The sequence below is a fragment of the Procambarus clarkii genome, chromosome 80 (genome assembly GCF_040958095.1).
Source record: "Procambarus clarkii isolate CNS0578487 chromosome 80, FALCON_Pclarkii_2.0, whole genome shotgun sequence".
NCBI classification, from domain to species: Eukaryota; Metazoa; Arthropoda; class Malacostraca; order Decapoda; family Cambaridae; genus Procambarus; species Procambarus clarkii.
The window spans coordinates 22,564,497-22,582,161 of record NC_091229.1 but is presented as its reverse complement, the minus strand read 5'-3'; the positions used below and the strand labels follow the sequence as shown (position 1 = coordinate 22,582,161).

The 17,665-nt window shown below is 36.3% G+C and overlaps 2 protein-coding genes across 7 annotated transcripts in view; one reads left to right on the top strand and one right to left on the bottom strand.

Moving 5' to 3' along the window:
- The first annotated feature begins 97 nt into the window (after positions 1–97).
- On the top strand, positions 98–13,559 carry Usp30 (ubiquitin specific protease 30). Of its 2 annotated transcripts, none has more exons than XM_045727709.2 (8): positions 98–444; positions 1,723–1,819; positions 3,618–4,480; positions 5,164–5,361; positions 6,755–6,895; positions 8,772–8,899; positions 9,955–10,092; positions 10,818–13,559. In XM_045727709.2, the coding sequence occupies exons 1-8, from the start codon at positions 394–396 to the stop codon at positions 10,912–10,914; spliced, it is 1,713 nt and encodes a 570-aa protein (XP_045583665.1). In that variant the 5' UTR covers positions 98–393; the 3' UTR covers positions 10,915–13,559. The 2 variants fall into 2 exon arrangements, with proteins under 2 accessions (XP_045583665.1, XP_045583664.1); XM_045727708.2 differs by having other exon boundaries at positions 99–444; positions 1,664–1,819.
- LOC123746320 (ras-related protein Rab-27A) overlaps positions 2,500–17,665 on the bottom strand; it is a 43,528-nt gene continuing 28,362 nt past the window's right edge. For 4 of the 5 annotated variants that reach the window (XM_069314945.1, XM_069314942.1, XM_069314943.1 and 1 more), the window contains one exon: positions 13,329–16,075. In XM_069314945.1, coding sequence (XP_069171046.1) covers positions 15,877–16,075 — 199 coding nt within the window. In that variant the 3' untranslated portion in view covers positions 13,329–15,876. Of the gene's footprint in view, positions 2,766–13,328; positions 16,076–17,665 lie in introns of those variants that run through there. The other variant, XM_045727723.2, reaches the window with a different exon arrangement.

Sequence of the window (17,665 nt, the reverse complement as noted above, 5' to 3'; positions counted from 1 at the left end):
AAGTTTCTTTCGGTATTGCAAAGACTCTTTATGGCAAAAGTAACGAAAGATACAAAATATAAAACAATATATTACTTACGCAACCCATTTTTAACGAGGCTCAAGTCACTGATCAAAATAGCAGCGAGTGTAGTTCCATAATTCACAAGACTCAAGGAGAAACTTTCCCGAGGTGTTCTTGAGAATGTCTTCCTCCCGACGCAGGAGAGACGCGACGACGCAGGCGAGGTAGAGGCAGGAAGAAGCAAGAGAAGAAGGAGGCTTAGGGCCTCGAGGGAGAGGAGAGAGGAAGGAAGGAAGAGGGGGACGAGGACATAATGGTGGAGGTTGGGATGATCCCAGCGGCGCTGCGCACCTCCCTCGTCCTCGTCGGCGTCATCATCGTCAGCGCCTATGTCATCTTCGGCGCCCCGACGGACACCCGCAGGAGGAGGAGGAAGAAAGGTACCTGGTCTCAGGGCGTTGTTAAGCTGTATACTCCTTATGTCAAGGGTAGAATAAGCGACAGTTACTCTGGACGGTATTAGGACAAGTCGCCCCACTTGATTAAAATCCAAAGATATCCCAGGATGTGACCTATTTATATTCAAACAATGTCACACACTGCACAAAGTATATATAATGTTCTATGCATTATATACAATGTAGTTAGTATTTTTCTTAAGTTAGAATCAATTTATATAAAGCATAGGATGGTACTGCACAACTATTATTTAGGTCTCTTTTTGAATTTTCCTATTTCCAGTTTGACAGGTTTTTCTGGACAAGTTAAGCTAATGTACGAAAATGTTTGTTGGGTGTATTTAGAAAATGGGAATAGGTATGGTTTACTTTAAGACTGTTATGTAGACCATTATTAAGACTACCCAGTTGATAGAGCTTGGGCCTCACACGCGTGGGATCCACGGTTCGTGACTCCTGGAGCCCAGGTGAATGAAATGGTTTATTTTTTCATTGTGCACAGGAAGCCGGTGCACAGTGAAAGCTTGCACAGACACTTTTTCTACACTGGTGCATAAAAAACTACACCGGCACATCAAGGTTGGGTGAGGCTATTCTTAAGGTAGGGGAGGGGGGGGGGAGGTTCTGTTCTCCGGGTGTGGTGGGATGGGGCAGGGGACGGTAGTCTCTCAAAGGTTCTGTCCCTACATTTGACCTGGCACATTTTCCCACTTTATGCACTGCTTTTGCATTCTCCCATGCAACAGATGGGCCCAATGTGAACCTGTCCATTCAGCTGGGAGGTCAGTGTACATACAATACTGTATGTTCACACCTCAGGATTTATGTTAATCTGTATTTATCCATCAGTCTTTATCTGTTAGTACTGTACTATGTCTAAAGTATTTGTTACCTGTTCAGCATGGTACTATTTAAAGTGTATCACATCCCCTTCCCCCTCTGGAACTATGAAAAGTTCCAGAATTAATAAAATCTAATGGCATTAATTTAGGCCCAATTTGAGTTATTCACAACCTTTAATAACCTGTAGATGACAAGTCTACCTTTGTCTTCTAAGTGTCCTGTAGTACAGTAGGTAATATTGGTGTATTGCATATTATTGTCAGTATGATAGAATGACTCTCCTGACAAAATGAAGGAAAATAAGCAATAAAAACAAATTGTAATTTATTATGTGAATGATCATAAATCTTGATTGCAGATAATATCCCTGGTCTGGCAAATATTGGTAATTCGTGCTTTCTGAATGCCCTGGTACAGTCACTGGCATCTTGTCCTCTGTTCATCGCTTGGCTCAACACGAAGGTCTCCGATTCATCACCGCCACTTGTGTCTGCTCTTCACAATCTACTTAAAGGTATCATTTACAAGTGTGTAATTGCACAACCACTTTAAGCTTAGAATCTGGAATGCACATACATGACTAATAAATCTGTTCATAATTGAGGTGATTTTCATAGTACTCTACAGTAGTTATAGATTGTGTGTATTTAAGGAGCCTTGCGATTCAATTTGCTGATAATAACGCATCTACCCCATCCCCATGCTAGAGGGAAATTTGGTTTCAATTTATGAACACCTTTTCTGAACACATTCCATGGGTAAATTGGAGACTTACGGCCTCACTTGGCCAGTAACCGGGTTCTTTACTTCTCAAACTGTATATGGGGCCTTAGTGCCTCTTCTTACTCGATGCCACCCTGAGTCATAGGCAAGTTATTAAGAACAGGCAGTAATAATCAATCTAAAGGGGAAGTGGGTAAACAACACTAAACAGAACCATCACCAAGTGTAATTCTTACCTATATATACATGACATAACACTGCAGGTGTTACTTTTGCACAGGACTCTATAAAACTTCTGCAATCTTCTTTCCTGGTGAGTCCACTTATCTTCTATCGTACAACACTCGAGGTACCCTCCCTGAGTCAGTCTTCTATGGTCCTCATGCTGGCGAGTTCACCTTTGTCGGTAAATCGTGGACCAGTGCTATACAGTATCATCACGGTGTCAAAACACCACATCTACTCTCCAGCAACACGCTGGTGGAGGTCTCCAGCAACATGCTGGCAAACTTCCTGTGCTTATAACAAGCCTTAACAGATGGACAGTACTTCCATCTCTTTACTCAACTTGGCCATCCCGGGGTACGTCTGTCCAATCACCACTACTTTATCAAGTATCACAGGCAAATCACTGTCTATACCGACTTGGCCATTTGTTCTCACTAGAGCATGTCTTGAGTTCAGGACTGACCTGGGTGAACTGATTCCTGTTGACCAAGATACCACCCACATCACTTCTGGGGAGTAAAAATGTGGTTAGTAAGAAAGAAACTACACAGGGGTCTGTAAGATCACAGCCTTCCACCAGGGAACAGAAAATGGGGTTGGGTGCGATCAACAGATGGTGTCAATGTCGTCACTGGGATGGCCTGTATTATTAACCTATCGATGTATTTCATGTTGTGAATGTTTTAATCTGCAGCTTTTTTTTCATCATTTCTAGCTCATGTATAAACTATCTGGTCCCCAAGAACGATGGTACTCATTCTACTATTTATATTGCCTATAACAGTAATTTTCTCATTGATATATATGTTAGTGTGATTTTTTTGTGTAGTGATTCTGATTCTTTATCATACAATTTAGTTTTTAAAACTATTCTTAGGTATTTAAATTTATCAGTTCTCTTGTGTCTTCAGTCATATTATTATCGTACTGTACACACATCCTTTTTGACCTCATTGCTATAACTTTATTTTTGGTCACAATTATCAGTTTAAAGCACGCACACAAAACTTTGAAGTACTGTAATCTGCTTGATCTCTTATCATTCTCTGCTAAAAGCTGTCGTTACAAGTGGGACAAGTTTAGTAATCATAGAGAAATACTGTATTGCTGGACTGGCAAAAGAAAATTTGTATTGCTGTACAGTACAGGATTAACATTTGTTGACCAGACCACACACTAGAAGTTGAAGGGACGATGACGTTTCGGTCCGTCCTGGACCATTCTCAAGTCGATTGAGAATGGTCCAGGACGGACCGAAACGTCGTCGTCCCTTCACCTTCTAGTGTGTGGTCTGGTCAACATACTTCAGCCACGTTATTGTGACTCGTCGCCTGCATTAACATTTGTTCATTTTCTTTCAGTTTTAAATAATGAAAGTGGCCTTAGTGGCGATGCATGTGCTGGTGAGGTGCTGAGTGCACTAAGGGGACATGATTGGATCATCTCGTCAGAAGAGCAAGACACACATGAGCTCTTTCATGTGCTCACTGCTACTATAGATGACGAGCTGATAAGTGCTACCACTGTACCTTCGCTTCTCGACATTTCGTGGGTGGATGTTAACTGCATGAATTCACTGGAAGATGGAGTGGTCGTAAAGGCCAACTCCTGGGGACAGATTGGTGAAGATGGTGTTACTAAAAAGATGTGTGTAGAAAGGAGGGAATTGCAAATGAAAGGCTCCACAAATGCAGTCAAAAGATGTGACAGTTTTTCTTGCAAAATAAATGGAATTTTGGTAGTGGATAAGTGTGATGAAGCAAATGTTACTGCTAATGGAACCAAAGCTGCTAATGTTAGCAATCAAAGCTGTGATAACAAGGGTTGTGAAGATAATTTTAAGGTTGGGATGCATGGTGATGTATCAACTCATATCTGTGACGGTTCTCTTCAGCACTCTTTGGCAATACGGAACAAAAATCATAACATTTTAAAAGATGAATCAAACATGGAAGTTAGTCTTGATACCAAGCTTGATTGTGATAGTAATAAGAATTGTAAGGGACACAAAAGTGATGTAGCGATAACTGAAAATATATATGTAAATTCTGAAGAGGCCCAAAGACATAAAACGCACAGACAAGGCAAAGAGTCGCATACAGGTTCCGCGGCAACGCGGGCTCGGGACTCGAATACTTACTGGAAGATCCACAGTGATCAGCACGACAGTCCTTTCAGGGGGTACTTGGCCAGTCAACTGCAATGCACCTTGTGTGGACATAAGGTGAGCGGTGGAGTAATTAAATTTGTCTTGTTTATTATTATACTGTAATTTTATCATTATGCTGCAATTTTATTGTTAAAATGATTGTTTTTATTAACTATTGGTAATAAATAATCTTCTATGCTTGGTGTCATGTTCTGGTAATTACTTTTGACTTGCACATGAACGAACATGACTTTCCTTGTATGTACTGTTTCATTGATCATTGCTTTCATTTTTCTATTTGGTGTAAATTAATTTTTCATATGCAGTCCAGTTAATTTTGAAATTCTCCGTATTGATGAATTTATCAAGAACTAAAATTTGTGGTATAAACTGTGCAAACAATAATCGTATAATAATTATAATTCATTTATAATTATTTCATATACCATACAGTCATTGTTTATATAATTTATACAACAAATTCTAGTTTGAATAATTTTAGTTTAGTTTTGAAATTATTACATTATGTACTATAAATTTATGGCTGTACAGTAAATCAAATGCTTTTACATTTATAGCCATTTAATAAAAAAGGTTGACTCAAATCTTATGATACTTCCATTAGAATTAAGTACCTGTACTAGAATACATGACTTGATAATGGTCCAGGATGGACCGAAACGTCGTTGGTTCTTCATTTTCAGATGTGTGGGTTGGGTGTCCTCTAGACTAGACGTTGTTGACATTGAATCTTTCAGAATCCTGCCCAGTGGACAAGCTTCGAGTCGCTGTCTCTCTCTCTCCCATCACTGCCTTGGGGAGAGGTTACACTTCAAGAGCTCTTGGACTCTTATATTACACAAGAACAAGTAACTGAGGTCACTTGTGAAAGCTGCACAAAAAAGTCTGGGTCCCCTGTTAAAACTACCTTTACCAAGCAACTAACAATTGGGAAGGCAAGCTCAACTTGACTTTTGTTTATACTAACCATTGCACTGCTGCAGTTGCTGTCTGCAGTTTCAATTTGCACTGCAATTGTGCAAATTGCAGTGTGTGTGATTTTCCTCATTTGATTTCTTAACTATTTTTTGTCTTGGACACCTCAGTGTAGTTCTTTAAATAGCTGAGCAGTCCAAGGGTTAATGAAGCTGTAAGGAGTTGTAATTATTCTTTCCTTGGGACCCTTATTTATAATACACAAGTAAAAAAATGGTTGGCAAAAGTATTTTTTTTGTTTTTTTCTTATTTTACTCCTTTCTTGTTTTTCATTTTATTGTACTAAATTCTTAGTTCAAACAAAAGGTTTTTTGAAACCCCTCTGAAAGGTCTAATTGACCCCTAGTTTTAATGTCACTATATACAATATACAAGTCGAATTAACATAAGGTATAAATTTTGACCAGTTAAAAAAAATTCTCTCGGTGTTTGCATCTTTATTAAATTGCGTAATGAGGTGTTAAACTTGAATAACTGAAAACCAAATATAGAATTTTAATTTAAAGGTTTTCACAGCTCCTGCACTGGGATCTAATGTGCTTTTCTATGATATTCTTAAAAAAAAAAGACTTCTTTAAAAAAAAAAAAATTTATCTTCTAATTCTTACTTTTGGATCCACCTTTTGAACAAGATCTTATTTCACTTATGGGATGGATATCCATCAGGTGAATATGCCTACAGTTTTCAGTTCTTTCCCAAACTTGAATCCTTTCTGCCGATAATGACCTTAAGTGAGACAATTATTGGAGCTGCACGGAGATGGAACCAGCATTCTGTGTATTCTGTGCCGTAACCAATGGACTATAACATGCTAAAGATTGAATAACCTCGAGTCTGCCCAAATCTACTATAGGAGTCCAGAGTACATGAGGTAAGACGAGCTTCTGGGGTCAGCCAGGATGCTGGTTCGATCCCTGTCCTGCCTAATGATTTCTTGTAGATAATTCACATTATTGGGATTTCCTTGTGTACTATATTAACTTTTTTTCGATAGCCTAACTCCATGATTTATTCAAAGGACTGAACAGAACTGTTGCAAATGGTTACACCCTTCAAAAAAATTATGGTAGTGTACAGTAACAATTTTCCATACAGTGTGGATGCATCTATAAAAATTTAACTCATAATTTCACCCTATCGTATGATGAATATCCACCAGCAGTATGTTTTAATTATTTACAGTATACTACATGTATTTTGCATTTTGTTTACAAATATTTTTTGGAATTCATCTTATGTCCTTTGTAAGATTGTTTGCTAATAAAGAATTTAAATGCTCAGAAAAGTCTCTCTATTGTGGTTTCAGGAAAACTAGATTAATCAAATTGGTAATTAAAAATTAACAATTTCAGCTTCCAGATTGTCTTTGTTTTCACATCAAACGCACAGTTTGGTTGGAGAATGGGTCGGCAATCAAGCGACGAGACCACCTGATATTTCCAGAATTCCTTATTATGGATCCCTATACATACACCACTTCGATCACAAGCCAGGCAAGTTATAAGAACATTAGCAGAATGATACCTACCTAAAGAATTTGTTTGAACTTGATGCATTTGGTTGCTCCACAAAGTCGGCTTTTCTCAGTTCGTGGACAGAAATACAGTCAGGCAGGACAACATACCTCATGGCAAAATATGAATTTTCACTAATCCTTCATAAAGAATTGTTCAAGAATATTCATTCTAACCTGAAATGACATCTGTGGGTCAATTCCTAAAACTTAAAGCCCTTTAGAGAATTCTTCCTCGTGGCTTTACAGGTGAACTCGCTCCTTGCCCACTTACACTTCCTGACTTATTTACTGTAGTTGCACATTTTGCACTGGCTGCATACCTTCTGTTCTTTTGCATAAGGGATCATTTTCCTTATTGGTTGCATTCCCTTGCAGGCTTTTGTGACCTGGTTTCTTTAATTTGGCATTGCTTTCCTTGTCTGGTGGCTGTGGTTTAATATTTACTATATGCATCTTTGTTTTGTGCAATAAAAGTTTATTCTTTTTCCATTCCATTATCTCCTGGTACTTGTTCTGCTTAGTCAACAGCTTTTGGCCCTTGCAGTCTACCATGTGTCTGTGTCCTGTGCTTCTTGTCTTTCCGAGTCTGGGTTTGGCATTCCGTCTCTATCGGGTCAGGCCTATCCTGACTTTCCATGTCGCTCTTTCATTGTGTGTGAAGGCAGATTTTTTAACAAGCCACCATGGAAAGCAACTTGGGAAAGTTATGAGAGGTAAGCCGAGAAATATAGCATCAAGTGTAATGAAGTGCCCTTTTGGTGTTCGGCCACAGTAGCTCTGTCTTTCTTCTTTCGGGGCATCCCATTGTGCATGGACTAGTGTGAAGGAGGCCCATTGTGCATTTTGCGGTCCATTGTGTATTTTGCTCTACTAGCTTGTCACTTGAATCGGGTGTGGCCTGCCACTTGCTGACACGTGAAGGGAGTTGTGAGATGCACTTTAGTGATTTCAGAGCTATTTTTATAGTATGGCACTTTCCAACACATTTCTGAGAGGGTGTTTGAACATCTTGTTGCCCCCATTGCATTTTGGGTACTTTGCCTTGAGATGGAATTGATATTTTTTGTCTCCAACATTGTAGAGGGAGCACTAGGAAATTGTGAGGGTTATTATTGTCTGGTAATGGCTATTGCGTAACTTTGGGGATCTGCCGATCTACCTCAAACCTTTAAACAAAGATTTGAAGAATCTTGTCAGGATAATTACATTTTGCTATCGAGTCATTAAGGAGTTAACATGTGATTTTCTTGGTCATATAATATCAAGGTATACTGTAATAAAAAAACATGAATAGAACATAAGGTACTTTTCAATATTACTCATTGGCTATTATCATCTTAAATATATAGGGTATATATATTTGTTTAAGCAACATAGATTAGAATGATTGCCTTTGTGACAAGTGTAGGAACTTGTCTTGCTGCTTTTGCTTTTGTTACATGCTTAGTTCATGCTCTCGTTTCTTCGCCTGAACTGAGCTGATGTTGTTTGGAAAAGATTGTCAGTTGAACCATGTACCTATTCCTGGAAGACTTTTAGAATAGATGAGCCATAATGTTTACGTTTTGATTTTCAAATGTTGAATTTTTAGAATCTTGTACTCAAATGGGTATAAATTGGATAAGTTTAGATTTGGGAAAGATCTGGGTAAATACTGGTTCAGTAACAGGGTTGTTGGTTTGTGGAACCTTTTACTGCATAACACAATAGAAGTAGGATCCCTTGATTGTTTCAAGTATAGGTTAGACATGTATATGAATGGATATAAATAGGAGTTGCCTCATATGGGGTCAATAGATCTGCAGTTTCCTTGATTCTTATATTCTTAAAGAAATAATTAATTGGGTCCTCAGAATTTCAAAGTAAGTGGACTGGAGGGCAACAGTGATCCCAGCAGCATTAACAGTCAAGAAAACAGTTGCCACTTGCCAGTCTCTTCCATCATCAGCCAAAGTGCCACATTCACCCGCATTGAACCAAGGTGAGTACTGTAGTATTGTTGTGTAACAACATATATTGTGGAAAATAAATTTAGAGCTGCGTGGCATCATATTTAATGGGCCTTTGCCTATGTATACATTACTGGAAGAACTAGACGAAGAACTAGACGCAAGTGATGGTCATGACTGTAAGTGTAGGGGAGCAGTTTAGTGTGGAGAAGTGTGGGTTGAAGTGGAGAATGGGACTTGATGTTACATTTAAATGATCTTGGGAGTAAAGGATTGTGTAAGGATTTGAGTTAATTTTTTTTTAAACTAGGTTAGTGCAAAAGGTCAAAGAAAATGTAAAGTAGGTGAAGTCCACTTTGAGTTCACATAAACTTACAAGAGGTCATTCAGGGCTGGACTGAGTTTTCTCAAGCGCCTATCTTACACTGGTAGGAGATCCCTGCTGCATGAAGGATTAGATGATATGATAGTTATCTTTTTAAGAGGTTAGGAAAGTAAGAAAGTGTGAAGAAAAATAATTTACGTTCAATAGTGTAGAAGGAATTTGCATAGGTTGAGCATCAGTAGATTCAGCAATTCAAGCATACAACACTAAATCTGTCTGATGTCCAAAGCTCTACATTAAACCCTGAAAGGTGTATTCATGGTGAATGGAATGATCAGGAGTGCAAAATTACCAGTTTACTTGTAATTTTCTTTTATGGTGTAATAAGAGAAATTACTTGTTAAGTATGGATCTGTGGTAGTTGAATTATTTTAAAAACATAGATACTAGGGATTCATTGATTTTTAGATAATTTTAGCACTAATAGTTTACTTATATTGTAGTATTTATCTAAATTTTCAGAGTTCTGTAATTAAACTTATGGTTTAAAATTTAAGACTTAAATAACACATTTGTTTTTAAACATTTTCTTGTACAAGTAAATGCAGGTATTCAATCTTTTTACAATAATAACAAATAATATATACAAATCATTGTTGCAAATATAAATGATAAGTAATATTTATACATAGCTGCAAAAAATGTGATAAAAATTCACAGTATGACCCCAAAAACTCTCACATTAAAATAATTCTCCTGCAGCCCCTTTGTCCACGTAAGGCGGGTACGTTACGAGCAACTGTACCGTTTAAAAGCTGTCATTGTTCATGTGGGGGATGTCTTTTGTGGGCATTTTGTGACATACCGTCGTGGACCAATAGGATCTCGCACGAGGAACAGGTGAGGTATTAGTTCTGTGCCGTTGATCCTTGGTAAACACACTATTTAAGTGTTATACTGTAATTTGTGTAATAATTATGGGATTGAGCTCGATTAATATTTCTATGGTAACATAACTTACTACAGTGGTCCATGTCCTTGGCTTACAATTTAAGGACCCGTGTTCATTCCCTCAGAAGGACAGAAACGGCTGGGCATGTTTCCTTTCACCTGATGCTTTTATCTAACTCTGTAGTACCTATTTACGTGGCAGTAAATAGGTACCACAGAGTTAGACAAATGTGTTGCATCTTGGAGAAGGTCCATATTTGGCCTAAAGGGGGGGGGGGGGGCACCCTAAATAAAATTCTTCATGACTGCAAAATAAATAAAATAATTTCCACATTTTTTATTTTTATATTTTAGTAAAGTTAGAATAAAGTGTATTCCATGCTTGCTTCTGTGAAGGTTGCTATCACAATTGTTTATCATTTTGGCATACTGGGGGAGAGAGACCTTAACCACGTCCAGGCACTGTCTACTTAAAATTGTGGCTGTAAATTATTTTAGAAATTGACTACAGTAATTTTATTAGACATTACTGTATGTATATCCTATCCAAAAGCCTAATTAATACCATTACGAGATTGTTTTTATTGTAGTTTGTGCAAGTAATAATTAGCGTCTCCATGAAATAGTGTTTGGTCTTCGTTTTTGGTATATATTAAATAATGTATGTTTTGCAGATGGTTTTACACCTCCGATTTGCTAGTGAGAGAAGCGAGTCTGGAAGAGGTACGGAAGGCCAATGCATACATGATTCTGTATGAAAAGGTAACCTAATGATGTTGGTATAGCAACCCATCCTCCTAAAATGGAAGTTCACTACAGTACTTAAGTAGCAATGTGGTCTAAAGTACAAACATATCATGATGGACCAGCAGATAAGACTTTCTGTAGTATTTAATTTGAACTGGAAAAAATTTTGTTTGGTAATAACACCTAACTATCTGAGGTCTAATATAGTACATGTGTGCTAAACTAGGCCTAGGAATGTGTTGTTTATTTTTTATTTTTTCCAGATTATAAAAGATTTACAAAGTGGCTAACTGGAGCTCCATTAGTAGATGTTGGTATGATCGAGCACATGGTTACAAAAAGTGGTGTCAAAACTGGAGGATGGGTTGTGGTTTAGACAGGTGAAATACTGATCTGTTTATGTTGAGCATTTATTTTGTCTTTTTAGCATTTTGGATGGTTTTGGTAAAGATTATTTTCTTACACCACTGTGGATATTGTCCATCCCCTTAACAATATGTATGTGCTTCTCTTCCGTCTCTGGGTCTTGTTAGTTTGTGCTGCTGTTATAGTACTTGCTTTTTAAGAACAGATGAGTAAGGTATTCTGTATTTTAAAAATTGAGTCTTGTCATTTTTTTTAAAATACAAAGCTATCAGCACAGTAAATTATGTACTACATTTAATTTACATGTTTGCGGATTATAGATATATATACTATAGAGACAAAATTCAGAATCTTGAAATGCTAAAGATTGATGTTAAAATTTGACATTTTGTTCAATTATTCTTTTTTTTTTTAGTTGTATACCTCAAAGTGGCATGTACAGTACATTATTCATATAAAAAAAAAAATTACAAAATACCTTTCTAGTTTCCGAGACCCAATTAAAACTTTTTTTTTAGCATTTGCTTGAATGGCAGGCAAGAATAATAGTCGCAGCATTTGACGTAAGATAAAAGGCCAAGTCATTCTGTGCATTATTGTTACAGCCATCACATGAATGAAGAAATCTTATCTTTTGACTTTGGGGGAAAGGGAGAGAGAGAGAGAGACTGGATCTGTGAGAGGGTTACCTCAGGAGTGTGAGAAAAGAGAATTGTCTTAATAATGTATATACATAAAGAATCCATCCAGGTCAAGTATGTGAAGATGATACTACTAACTGTAAGAGTGGGAGAAATATGCATTGTGGTGTTATGATGCTTTACAAAGTCATCTTAATTGGTTTGTGGTACAAGTATGGTACCTACAAAGTACAAGACAAACTACACAAGGTTTCATTATCAGTGGATTTTCAACCAATGAGCAGTAGCTGCTTCCTGTCTATTTTGCCCATTTATTATATCTAATATAATAGGTTTAAGGAACCATCGGTGATGACGGTGGCAAGTCTTTGACTTCTCTGGGTGGTCTTCCACAGGTTATTGAACTCTGATAATGTTCTGCTTTAATGTAACATTCTATAATCATGTTTTATTTTTATGCAAGACATCAATAGGTGTACCCTTAAAACAAGCTCTACCGAGTGATTTTAACAAAAGATAATAGCGGCATAATATACATAATAACATCTCATATTTTATAAATACCAGTAGTTTAATTAAAGGGGGTCCATAGTCATTCTTAAATAATCATTAAGATATGTCGGATGGTGCTCAGGTAGGTGGGTAGAAGTATGTTTGACAAGTATGGTAGTGGAAAATGTATATGGCAGGGTAGGGGTAATGTTATGGTTGCCAGGAAGTATGGAGACTGATTATTGAACCATCTTCCACAAGTAACTGGGACCAGCCAACAAGTGCATATATTTTTTTTCTGAATTTGGCATTGATAATTTCATTGTATAATTTGTTTAATGAATGTGTTAGTGATATTGTATATGCAACAAAAGGTTGCATATACAATACTGTCTCTACTTCCTCAACACAATCAACTTGAGAATGGTCCAGGACGGACCGAAACGTCGTCGTCCCTTCACATTCTAGTGTGTGGTCTGGTCATCAACAAAAGGTTGTTGTGAATATATATTATACAGTACATACAAATATTTACACATTACGTTGCATCACTGGTTTGATGGAAATAAGCATACAGTACAATCAACTTGTACTGCAAGTATAAAGTTCAGTAAGGTCCACTTTTAACTTAAGCATAGCTTATATTTGGCTGTACTACAAAAAGCAAATCTACATTACTGTAATACAATTACTTTCCATAGTTCACCATTTGAGTACTTAATACTTTATGTAATATTTAAGATTTTTAAATGTGCAAATATTTTAATATTTTGTTCTAAATATAAAAAAGGAATAGTATCTGAAATGAATTTAGTTGCATCAGCAAAGCTATTTCAAAATAGTTTCTCCCAATAGATCAGGAGTAGCAGACAAAGTGTTACTTGGAGTCTGGATCCTATCCATCGTAATCTAGCCATTCAAGGGAATTTTTTCCATATATAAAATTAGAAAATTCAAATGGTAAACACAAATTGTGCAATGCTCAACTTACTGTATTGATTATACAAGCTAGTTTGAAATCTGTACTGCATTTTAAGGAGCCAATTTTGGATCTTTTTTTTTTTTTTCCCCTTCAAGAACTGGGAAAAACATTCATACATAATATTGACATAAATATGTAGACCTGAAGAACTCTATACTGGCTTCGCTCTAAAAGGATAGAATTAAAAAGATGATAAAGAAAATAATTACGGTATACAAGATGAAAGTAACGTGGCGTAGAGGAACAAATACACGAGCAGAATCCAGTGTTGGTATTTGGTAATCAAAAATACTTTTACCTCCATGTGTAAGAGGCTAACTTTTTATGTACTGAAGCAGTTTATAGAAAGTTGACTTAACATATGATGATAGCTCTTGTTTTCACTAAGGAATAATAAAATTTACCAAACTATGCACTTAAAGTATTTCTAATTCAGATCTGATACAAATATTTTTAATTATAAAACAATTTATGTATGGGACAGGATATTTTGCACGTAAAACACACACAAATCATTTGGCAGCAAATTTACTGATAAGGAATTTAGTTTTACCCAACTAATTTCAGAAAAGTCATCTCAAAGTTCTAAATTATTGTTTACTTTATATCTTATGTGATTCATAATAAATTATATATAAAAAAACTCTTTCTCTATTACCTTCCAAGTCAATCTTATTTCACTTCATATATAACCCATAATATCACTTTTAATACATTAGTATTTTTTTGAGTAGTGAAACTATAATCACTGCTTGCAATTATATATTATTTTAATTTGTAAAATTATGTAATATTATTTGTTCATTCACCCTCCCTTGGCGAGTGGTATACCCCGCCTCCTATTTAGAGGCGGGGTTGCAGTACTATTGTGCAGTTACAAAAAGTACTAACATTGACGTACTATTCACTCTAGTCCGAAAAAACTTAAGCTAAAAAAAAAAAAAAACACAAATATTCATACACACCTATGTACTATATTTGGCCTCATAAAATGTATTAGTCCTAGGAAGGTTAGGTTAGTTTATTTTGTCTTTGCAACACAAGTAGAAAATAGTTACCCGGTTTGTCCAAATTCACTGGTACCGATTTCTATTTTTTGACTGCATTGTACGTCGGTATATGTACTATGGTCCTCATCCTTCCTATAAGTACTATCAAAACATAAGGATGAGCTGTATACTCAGTCTGGCACTTTTTATATGTTGTGTGTGCTTTCCATTCCTTTAGTATAATATTTAAAATGAGCAACTATCATTATCACTACTGCTCTAGTTTTAATTTACAGGATTTCCAACAATTTAGAATATAGCATTCTAAAAAATATATAAACATCTAAAATAATAGTTTGGATAGATAGATAGCATAGAAAAATCAAATTTATGGCTGATCTCTGGTGGTTTAACATTTAACTAGTCTATCTTTGGGTTTATCAAACCTCTATTCATACAGTCTGCACATCTGTTAACTTTTGTCCATGATCTAGTTATTTGGTCCATCTCTGGAATGATAGCTGGAAATAAACTAGTGACGTTTTCTGAACCAAATAATGGACAATTAAGAGATTCGGATAACCAAGATAATACTTCAAGTATACATACTGGCAGAAATTATGGTAATCAGTTATGGCACTTGTTCTTTGCTAGTCACCTTGCCTTTCCCACCTACGCATAACTAGATAAATTCAGAAACGTAGGTAATAAAGTATTTCATGGCATGTATACAGTGAAAAATTACTCTTGGTATACAGGCACAATGCATTTCTATATACAAAATATTTACTACAACCAATGTTTGAGTAAACTGCTATTTCGGTATTTAATATTTATATAGGCCAATTATTATACTTATGCTAAGAGCAGTAGCACAGTTTCCATAATCTCTACAATTTGTACGCTTCACAGCTGCTTAATAAAATATAACAGTTAAGCCAAAATGAGCTACCAACGCTTCAACAGCATCACTGAAAATGTGAAGGAATGTAGAAATTGTGGCCAACTCAATTTTAGATGCAAAAAAATTAGCTAATGGCAAGAATTGTCTCATCTGCTTATTAGTCATTTTTAATTTACCAAAAATACTGTTTATTTCATCCAGTCTTAACCACTCAGGTTTGCCACATGATCTAAGCACTACTACTTCCTGAGATAGGAAAGATTTTGATTACAGCCCCCCCTCCCCCAAAAGACACCTCAATAGCAGCTATTCTCAGGATTTCCAGCAAAATACCAGTTATGTCTACAGTAACACATTACCGATATACAGACAAAACAACAATTGATGACTGGAGGATATACCAGTAACTATGTTCTGAGTACTGGTTAGTTCCAATGCAGTCACATTTATTATACTATTTTTTTTTAAATATTCAATACCATAAACTATTAACCAACAAAAATTCAAGTCCTTAAATTTTACTACCAGTACTAAACATTATGAGATTGAGCCAAGTTCGAAAGTGACTAGTTTCATATAACCCTAACCTGGAGTCCTATGCCAGTCAGTCAATTAGCAAGAACACTGGGAGCTGGTATCCTCGGCCTCATCATCCTCGTTCATCAAAAGCCTCTTTGAGCGGCCTCTCCTGCCTGCCAGGCGACTAGAATCAACCGCTACCTCCATGCGTTTCATAACGGAATCTAGCAGTTGGTTGACAGCAGTTTCAACATTTTGACCAGTTGCAGCAGACGTCTCTATATATGCAAACCTGTAAAAACAAAAATGAATAAAAATGTCATAACGAATTAAATGCAAGAGGCATAATCTTTACAGAAAACCTTGCTAAAGTCCACAGTACATCTTGAAATTATAACACAATGAAGAAGGATTTTTTTTAAAAGGATTTTTTTTAATTACATACTGTACTAAATAATACATAATTTATTGTACATGTATATGAACAAAAAGTGTAACATTGGAAATACAAATTGCAGTGTTACAGATGTCTTAAGTAATTGTCTTTTTTTTCCCCTATTTAATGGCAATTTTCTAAATTTTTCCTTGTAGTAAATGATACCATACAGTTGGTTCCCAAATTACAATGGAAAATTAGGAATACACGTGTCATAAGTCAATCATTTGTCATTTCGAAAACGATTTTCTATAGGCACTATGTAAGATAACTCCCGAATGCACCAAATATCTACACATTTACCAAATTGAAACATACTGTAAAGGTAATGTCAAATAAATGCATTTTATTTAACTTGAATGCCTGATTTGTGTTGCTTACTGAATTTTATAAACTTATTAAACCTCGCCTATGTTAAAATTAGAGTTTCGGGGTTAAAAACTCAGTGGGTAGCTTTAATACACTGTTCAGTTAGATCCATATGTAGGTCCAGATTCTCAAAGGTACACTATATAGGTATTTATATTTGCCAGGAGTTACATGATGCAAATTTCTCTTCCTATTTGTAACTACCTGTAGCCAGAAGTCTGCTTCTGTACCCTCCTGTTTATGGAAAAAAAATATATTGAGAGCACATGATGGCTGAAACTCTCAAACAGTCAATGGTGAACACCTAAATGACACTACACTACACACAGAAATCACAATAGCGTGATGCATCAAATGAACAAATCCACAAGGGCCGTGACGAGGATTCGAACCTACGCCCAGGAGCATCGGATGTAGATTCGAATCCTCGTCACGGCTCTTGTGGATTTGTTCAACACCTAAATGTTTGCAGCCATTCCTTCAATGAAACGGCCACATCTACTCGGGGGGAAGGAAGAAACTTTTTTTTCTTTAATAGATTCACATTTATAAACCAAATTCTTTACCCATGATTCCAGTGTGTATACCCCCATTGTCCCTTCTTATACCTGCTGTGTTGGCTATACAATGTGCCAAGACATTGCACAATGGTTTAATGTTCTTTGTAATATACAGTAGTGGGTAAATAAGTGTTAGTTCATTAGTGTTTACTTAATCTAGAAAGACAATTACATGGAGAATGTATGGGAAATCAAGTGATGAAAGTTTTCTAGAAAATGTCAACTTTTTGCAACATTGCAAGTGAAATATTGTTTCACTCTAAGTTGACCAAACCACACACTAAAAAGTGAAGGGACGATGACGTTTCGGTCCGTCCTGGACCATTCTGAAGTCGATATTACAAAAAATCAACTCGAGTGATCCAGGACGGACCGAAATGTCGTCGTCCCCCTCACTTTCTAGTGTGTGGTTTGGTCAACATATTTCAGTCACGTTATTGTGACTCCTCATCTTCACTCTTTAATATTTAACACAGGATAACCAAGTCTTATGAAAACAAAATGAGATTTACATTTG